The sequence below is a fragment of the Leucopleurus acutus genome, assembly GCF_964270905.1.
Source record: "Leucopleurus acutus genome assembly, chromosome: 5".
In the NCBI taxonomy this organism is placed as follows: Eukaryota; Metazoa; Chordata; class Mammalia; order Artiodactyla; family Delphinidae; genus Leucopleurus; species Leucopleurus acutus.
In genome coordinates this window covers 8,105,991-8,114,719 of record NC_139147.1, presented here as the reverse complement: position 1 = coordinate 8,114,719, position 8,729 = coordinate 8,105,991, and the positions used below count along the sequence as shown (strand labels likewise).

The window sequence follows — 8,729 nt, the reverse complement described above, 5'->3', positions numbered from 1 at the left end:
TAAAAATAGAACTGCCATACAATCCAGCAGTTTCCCTCCTGGGTGTTTATCCGAAGTAAACAAAAACACGAATTCAAAAAGATATATACACCCCTATATTCACTGCAGCATTTACAAAAGCCAAGATATGGAAGCAAATAAGTACCCATCTATACATGAATGGATAAAGAAGATGTGGTGTGTGTATATACATACACACACACACACACACACACACACACACACACACACACATATGAACAATGGAATATTATTCAGCCATAAAAAAGAATGAATTGTTACCATCTGCAACAACATGGATGGACTTAGAGGGTATTATGCTTAGTGAAATAAGTTCAGAAACACAAATACTGTATGTTAATCACTTATATGTACAATCTAAAAAGCAAAACTAGTGAATATAACAAAAAAGAGAAAAGATTCACAGATACAGAGAACAAACTAGTAGTTACCAGTGGGGAGAGGGAAATGGGGAGTGGCAAAAGAGGGGCAGGGGATTAAGAGGTACAAACTACTATGCATAAAATAAATACGCTAGAATATAAAGCTTGATATATTATATGGCACAGGGAACATAGCCAATATTTTATAATACCTATAAATGGAGTATAACCTTTAAAAACTGTGAATCAATATGTTGTGTGTATACCTTAAACCTATATAATATTGTAAATCAACTATACCTCAATAAAATCAGCCAACTTATAAAATAAAAATAAAATGACTATTGAAAAAATAATATCTACTTTACAAGCTTCTGATAATGAGAACATGAAATAAGCTATGTAAAGTTTATAGCATAAGACACCTGGCACATAATAAGTACTCAATAAAGTTATTTTACTTATTGTGGTAGAAGATTTTTCTAACTTCCATGTAGTCTATTCAAATATAAATAAAAGCTGCCACGGAATATATTTATATCCATATTCTAGAATGGATTTAGGTCTGCATGCCCAGGAATGCAGGCAGTTCATTTCCATTTGATAGTCCAAACAAAAACATCTGGCTCTGGTATCTGAAAGAAACTGCATGAAGTTTTTTTTAAGTTAAGAGTGTTCTATTTGTAGATCACAAAGCCTTATCTACAGCTTTTTACTCTATAAAGAAAATGCATGTGTGAACTAACCATTTGGAATCCTCTCGTAAAAGGTGGTCGTTACCCACTAATTAAAAATACATCTAAACTATTAGGTATAAAATAAGCTACAAGGATATATTGTACAACACAGGGAATATAGCCAATATTTTATAATAATTATAAATGGAATATAACCTTTAAAAATTGTGAATCACTATATTATACACCTGTAACTTATATAATGTGGTACATCAACTATACTTCAATAAAATTTTTTTAAACTAATAACCTATTGAGTGACAACTTAAGACTCTACAGTTTTTTTAATTCAAGTACTTTATGTATTCCTATGTATATATTCAAACACTATATAAATAAAATGCAGTAATATACATATATTACTGCATTTAATTCTCATGATGTTCTTATGAATAAGTATCATTGGTCCCATTTTACAAATGAGAAAACGGTGGCTTATGGAATTCAGTTATCTTGCTTAGGGTTACACAAGAAATAAGTATCCCAGTGCCCTAGTTCTTAGTACAATGCCCCACATATAAAACTATTTAATAAATAATTGTGGAATTATTGACTGTTAGAATAAATTAATTTAAAAAATACATCTAAAAATGTAAAAAAAAAAAACAAAAACAAAATACTTATGAGGGAGGGGGAGGGAAAGGCCAAGACAGAAGGAGCACGAGGCGGCTGATAGGAGGAGACTAAGAGGCGGCGCTGCACTTGACAACCAGCATGCCAAGATGTCAGAAGAGGCAGAAGTAGATGGGAGAGAGAGACTCAGAGAGACAGAGAGCCAAAGAGGGCAAGAGACTGGACTCTAAGAGACCCCTGGACTGACAGCTCTATGCAGTTCAGAACCAGAACGACTATGGCTGAACCCGGGTTCATGGTGACATGGCAAAGCACTGATACTAACCTCTTATTCAGAATGTCCCAACAGGTATCAATGTTAAGGTACCAGAAAGAACCAAAACCAAAGCCCTGCTCTAGACTTTGTGGAAAGACTTACTGTCCTGCTGTGGAAAAAACCTGTAAAACCCCACATTGTCACGTGGTAGTGCATTTGTATGTGGTGCACAGACAGGCAGAAAGTGGGCACCTGTCCTTTGCTTGGTTGTGGGAACTAAGTAATTCATTTCTAGGTTTGTTGAGGATTTGTCAGTAGCTGCCTCAAATGCAATGAGTGATGGATGGCTCACCCTAAAAAGGAATTCCCCATTTCAGGAATGTCAGTTCAATGATTCCTTACTTTGTAGCCTTTTTGCTCCTTGAGGGTAGTTTTTTGGTGAAGCTCAGTGTCATTCACTGGGAAACAGTTTGATTGATTCTTACTTTGTGAATTGCCATTTTAATCCAGGGAAAAACTACAGTTATCTTCAAATGAGTTAGAACTAAGCTGGGATGGATATACTGAGATTAGACTGACTCACACTTCAAACATCTCATCATTTCCCTTCCCAACTGCTTCTTTTTAGTTTTCTTGGACCGCTTTGGAAAGTAACTATGGGACTGAATAAATCTTAAAATATGCTACCCCTCCCCCCCCAAATAAAGCAGTTATGAGGTAGTGACAAACGTTACAATGCAAATGAACCTTAAATACATTATGCTAAGTGAGAGAAGCCAGTCACAAAAGACCACACAATATATGATTCCATTCACATGAAATACCCAGAATACACAAACCTATGGAGACAGAAAGTAAATTAGTGGTTGCTTGGGGCTGAAGAGGAAGGGACTGACTGCTAATGGCTTCAGGCTTTCTTTTTAGTGAAGAAAATAATCTAAACTTAGATTTTGGTGATGGTTCCACATCTCTGTGAGTATACTAAAACTATCAAATTGCGTACTTTACATGGGTAAATTTTATGGTCCATGAATTATATTTCAATAAAGATGTTAACAAAGACATCTTTTGGGTATGACATAATCTATATGACTCTGTGCTTTTCTATACGTTTGAAATTTCCAAAATAAAAGGTTAAAATAAAATAATATATACCTTATGGCATCCATCAAGATGATCCTCAATAGAGTTGGTACTTGACCTTTGACCTTTTCCCACCTTCATCCTTTCTCCCATTCTGATGCCTGCAATGCGGATGTGATGGCTGGAGCTGGCTGCTACTATCTTAGAACATGAAGACAAGGGTCACACGCTAGAAAAGGCATCACAGTGAGCTGGAAGTAGCCTGGACCTCTAAGAACATCTTCGCTCTGAGCTGCTATGCCAGCTCTGGACTACCTACCTGTGGACATTTATACGAGTCCTGTTTAAGCCACTCTTCACTTTGGGTCTCCCTTACTCACAGCTAAACCTAATCCTAACTGATAATGTCGTATTTTTATATTAGGGCTATGCTGGTTTCATAAAATAAATTAGAAGGCTTTTCATCCTTCTCTATATCCTGCAAAAGGTTAAATAACAGAGGAACTATCTAATCTTTAAAGCTTTGATAGAAACCTGCCATAAAACCATCTGGGGCCTGGCACCTTTTCAGTGATACTTCTTTGGCAGTTTTTTCAATTTCTTCCATAGGCTATCATTTTATTCTGGTACCCCATCTTTTCTGGAGTCACTCTGCATTTTATCGACATTTGCAAATTTATTAGCAGGAAATGCACATACTGTAATATTATAATTCTTATCAGGTTCCTTTTAATACGAAATTGTTCCTAGTGTTACATATTTTTCTCCCTTCACTTCATTTTGTTCTATTAAAGATCAGCCGGTTGAATTAGGCTTTTCAAAGTATAAACTTGTGGACTTATTTATAAATTTCCAGTGTTTTAAATTTCATATCAATATCAATTGGTTCCTGCTTTTATCATGTTTATTTCCTATTTATTTTGCTTATCTAGAGTTTTAATTTGAATGCCTAACTCATTAGTCTTCATTCTCTCTGGTATAATAAAAACATTTAAGGCTATGAATTTTCCTCTGACTGCAGCACTGGCCATAGTGCAAAGCTCTTGCTAAACAGTATATTCATTTTCATTAAATCTAAAAGGGTCTATAAATGAAGTTTTAGTTTCCTCTTTGAAGAATGTTATAAAATTTACAAGTGGTTATACTGAATTTGATTTTCCTTTTAGTATCAATTTCTAATTTTATTGCATTATGATAGAGTATGTGTCTTGGGCAATTTCTACATGTTAACATTTTACTGAGTGTTTTTCTTTCATTGATTTTTGCAATTTTTCCATGGATTGAAAAGTATGTATTTTCTGTAAAATATAAAGGAACATGGTGGTGAACATTTTAGGAAGTAAATAGTCAATTCTTTAACTTGTCTGCTCTTTTACTGTACTGGGTTTTGAAATTGAGTTAATATATACTGATGTTGAAGCTATTTTAAAACAAAAATGAGTATTTAAGGTTTTTATTTTTCTGCTCTTTTCTACCACTTTCCCACAGCTAAGTCTGAGCACACCCCTTTCTTGGTGTATCCAGCAGCAGTAGGTCTGGGTTGCTGGCCCAGCCTCCCCCAGGTGGCTGCTCATCTGAAGACAGAAAAAGCTCCTCCCACTTCTGTCACATAAGACCCAGAGGTTGTGGTCTTAAAACTCTAATCCTTGATCGAGATGGGAGGCAGTGATCACATCCCCTGTTGTGGGGCCCTTGCTGAACAAACCCCATCTCTCAGAAATCCTTTTCTCTGGAGCTGCTTCTTCATGGACCTTCACAGAGCCTCCTGCCACTACTGGACTTTGTCAAAGGAATCAAACAGAGGCCTCTCCTGGAGAAAGGACAGCTGATCCAGATGACAAGCAACCAAACATTCTAGTGTTATGTCAACCCTTGGTCTTCAACAAGCAGATGCTCCCCCAAATCTGATGAGTCCTGAAGAAGCAGGCACAAATGATGTCTTTGTGTCTTTCCATCAGCCGCAATCCCCTCAACTTTAAATGGGGATAAGAGTTTCCTCCTCATAGTGTTGCTACACAATTAAGATAATACATGCATGGCACTCAGCACAGGGTCTGATCCAGAATAACAATGAATGCTCACAGAGCTCCTGCTCTCATTAGATGCACAGACATGGTCGGTATCTATCAACACTCCAGCAACCGAAACCATCTGCATGGAGGCCCCTGAGTGGGAGCGGCCCAGCCCTCGGGGAGGGCGGCCTCCCTTGAGAAAGCAGTTCCTGCAGGTTTCAAGGATGTGTGGGAACCAGCACCAGACAAGAGTAGCACCATACTCACCAGCCCGCAGCAGCTCTCCTCCCAGAACACAGGATGAAAGGGCTGCGTCACAGCTGTCATCACAGAATTTATCTTGGCATTATCTTGGTATTTCCCAGGAAAACCTAACCAAATCTTTTAGATCTCTAGAACAGTTAGTGACAGTGAAAACCAGCCTGTTTTCCTTCCACTCTGGTCAGGGAGGTTTTACTGGGTAGGGCTGGGTCAGCTGTGTCCTGGGGTGGCTGGATGAGGTCAGCAACAGCTCCGGGGAGTGCTGGTCTACACCCGCCCTGGTGTTTGACCAGCTGGGCTCGGGCAAGGTTCTGGACCCTTAAGAATCTTGATGCAGAGGGTGGGCATGAAGATAAAGGAGTATTTCTTCATACTACATGCATGTGGACCTCGGGCTGTACAAGAGGCATGGGTGGGATTGGACCCTACGTCACAAGCTCCAGGGCAGGACAGGGCAGGGCTGCTGCAGCCCAGACACCCGGCAATCCCGTGCTCTGAAGATGACCCATTCCTTTCCCTCTCCGGTGACCGCGACACAGGTGAGAGGCTAGCTGTTCGGCTCGCACATTCCTTGTGCTCAGCATGGTCTAGGTGGGGAGTAGGCCTGTTCCCATCCAGCCACGGGAAGGGGCCCACATCCTCCCTGTCACATGACCACACCCTGCTGCAAAGGAGTTGGAAGTCAGTCCCCAGTCAGGTGGGCATGGCTCCACGGAAATGCAACCCTATTTCTGAACTCGGAAGGGAATCAGAGAGGGGCTGTGGAGAGCACTGGTGATCTGCCATAGCCCAAAGTGCCGCCAGTATGTGGGGGGTAATCTTACCCCAAAGGTCTTAAAGGTTATTCAGACTCAGGCTCCGGAATTATGAGCCTCAAGAAGGGACCCACCTCCCCCCAGCTACCGGAGCAGGTAGGCTCCGGACATGAGCTCTGGGTGAAGACAGGCACAATATTTTGGCTTCTTTTTTAAACGTTTTATTTCTGATTGACGTCTCCACCTTTCCTGCGGAACTCACGATGCAGCTGAGAACCAGAGCAAGGCCCCATTTCTGCTGGAGCTCCAAGAGCCAGAAGGTGCTCCTGCCTAACCGGGCATTTCCCAAAAAAATGTACTGTTTTAGGTTCATGGCCTCTTTCCTTCACCTCCCCTTCCTCCTGCTGTAATAGGAGAACCTGACAACGGACACCCCCAGCTCCAGCCAGGGCAGTAGTGGGACTGCTGCTGCCCAAGATACCCAAACATCCGAGTTTTCCTTAATAACTTATGGTGGAGGTGCCCGTCCAAGAAGCGCAAGGAAATGGCCCTCACTCGGGCCCCTCGAGGTTGAATAAAATGATAAAGGCGGCCGGGCTGCTGGCAGCTCTTCAGGTGATGATTATTCCCTCAGGAGAGGAAGGCCAGGCAGTGTGCACAGCGCACGGCTTACTTCTGAGGTTAACTGTGGACCCAGAGAAACAGCAGGATGTGAAGGAAGAAATGTGTTGTAACAGACCCACCGTACACTGCAAATCCCAACAGGAGGCGAGGGAGAAAATGGCTTCACGCCAAACCACCTCCCCCGACCCCGCCAACGCAGGTCCCTCAGGTGGGATGGAGGTGGGCCAAGTTCATCAGGTCCAGGTCCCACCCAGCACAGAGGGGTCTTCACTGCTGGCCTGGGCCCGGGTCCCCTGCCACTCAGAACCCAGCCAACAACGACGGGCGTGGACACGTGTTTTTATCCCCGACAGAACCTAGCACTTAAACGGACTCTGGGAAGACGGCAGCAGGCAACTTCACACCAGGTCCTGAGACTCAGAACTACTCCAGCACCAGCCGTGGTCACCAGATCCCCTCGCTCCCGGGAGGGCGACGCATACTTTCCCCAGGTCCCCGGAAGTTCTGAAGTTATCACGACAAATGTTATAAAAGACGAGAGTGGGAAACACGCTGCGCATCTGCAGGGGCGCCGCAGCACCCTCCTTGGCGGGCGTCCGCCAACGTCATGAGCAACCAGCACACCTGTCGCCACCCTGCGGGGTCGGGGAGCCGTCGGGAGCCCTGGCCACAACCGTCGGCCAGACGGGAGGTTTCCTTTGTCCCTGACCTCACTTTCCAGCAAAGCTCAGACTCCGTTACAACTGTGCTCTGAACCTAAGAAGGAGCAGGTTGGTCAGGAGTCACAGGAAGTTTACTCTCTGGGAAACGATCTTGCCAGCGCCATGAAGAAATCCTGATGAATTTCAAAGGGAAGCTCTGACTAGAGGGGCCTTGAGGGAATGAGGAAGAAGGGTCAGATTCATTTCTGATACAGAACCATCAAGAGAGCGAGTTCGCTGCTGCCGGCTTCGGCTCCTGGAGGTCGGCACAGCTGCATCTCCCCCTGTTCCCGCCTACATCCTGCAGAGCTTCAGTGGGAAGTTCTCTGTGATGAGGTGCTCAGGGTGAAGCAGCACAACGATGTTCACCTCGAACTCTGGGAAGAGAAAGGACAGGCTTTATGCCCACCGGCCCAGAGCAGCGGGAACCAAACACCAACCCCGCCACAGGCGCAGTGAGCTCTCGACAGAGGGAGCACCGGGCGCTGTGTGGCTTTGAAGTACGTCATCCCAAGCGTCCAGGAGAATCAGTGTAGATGCTACACTGGCGGGACTGCCTAAGTAAGCTGGTCTTCTCACCTTGGAACATGCTTAAGGCCTCAGCTTCCCCAAACACTCTCCTTGTCCTTCGTCTTTACTGCAGAGAATCTTCTAGAATCCTGTCAATTCACGTGTACTCTTTGGCTTTATTTTTACATTTCCTACAGTTCTTAGTGGGAGAGTGGACTCCAAACCGGCCCACCGCTGTCTGGGGACACGTCTCCCAGCCCAGGCAAGAAACAATGTTCAGAAACAGCAAACAGTCTAACTGTAGTTCCTTTGGATACTGGTTGGTTTCCCTACAACACCTGTTCAAACATCCCTCTTTTACCTTTCAGCAAACAGGAGTCTTCTCCCCAGCTCTCCAGCTGCTAAGGGTAAGCTTACTGACAGAAAGAGGGGCGTGCGTGACGAGGGAGTCCCCGAAGAGAGTCCAGCCCGGGTCCCTCCCCAGTGTGAAGAGCGAGGTGGGCAGCACTGCAGCGCAGGGCTCAGCTGGGGAAGGGGCTGGGGGTCAGCTCATCCAGGACCCCGCCTGCGGCCCAAGGACAACGTCCCCGTGTGTGGCTGTCACCTTCGCCAAGCATCAGCCGGGACAGGAGTTGTGCCCCAGCAGCACGCACCCTGTTCCTTTCCTTTCTGTTCCTTGATGATGGTCAGGCACCGGAACAGCCCCTGGCCCTGCCCGGCACCATCCCTCCCCAGGTCCTCTAACCACCTCGCGGTCGTCCCTGGCGGGGGGCACCGTGAGCTGGGCTGGAGGACGCCGCAGGCCTCGCCGTGCACACGAAGCCCCCTGCAGTC

The 8,729-nt window shown here is 44.6% G+C and overlaps 1 protein-coding gene across 2 annotated transcripts in view; it reads right to left on the bottom strand.

Annotated features, from left to right (window-relative positions):
- Window positions 1-664: 664 nt before the first annotated feature.
- The window catches only part of VPS26C (VPS26 endosomal protein sorting factor C), a 55,148-nt gene continuing 47,083 nt past the window's right edge, over window positions 665-8,729 (bottom strand). The window contains exons 8-9 of one of the 2 annotated variants that reach the window (XR_014326236.1): window positions 3,105-7,762; window positions 665-1,028 (exon numbers count right to left, since the gene is read on the bottom strand). Coding sequence is in view for 1 of the 2 variants with exons in the window: in XM_082840117.1 (XP_082696243.1) it covers window positions 7,680-7,762 (83 nt within the window). In the remaining variant the exon portion in view is untranslated. Of the gene's footprint in view, window positions 7,763-8,729 lie in introns of both variants that reach the window. The other variant, XM_082840117.1, reaches the window with a different exon arrangement.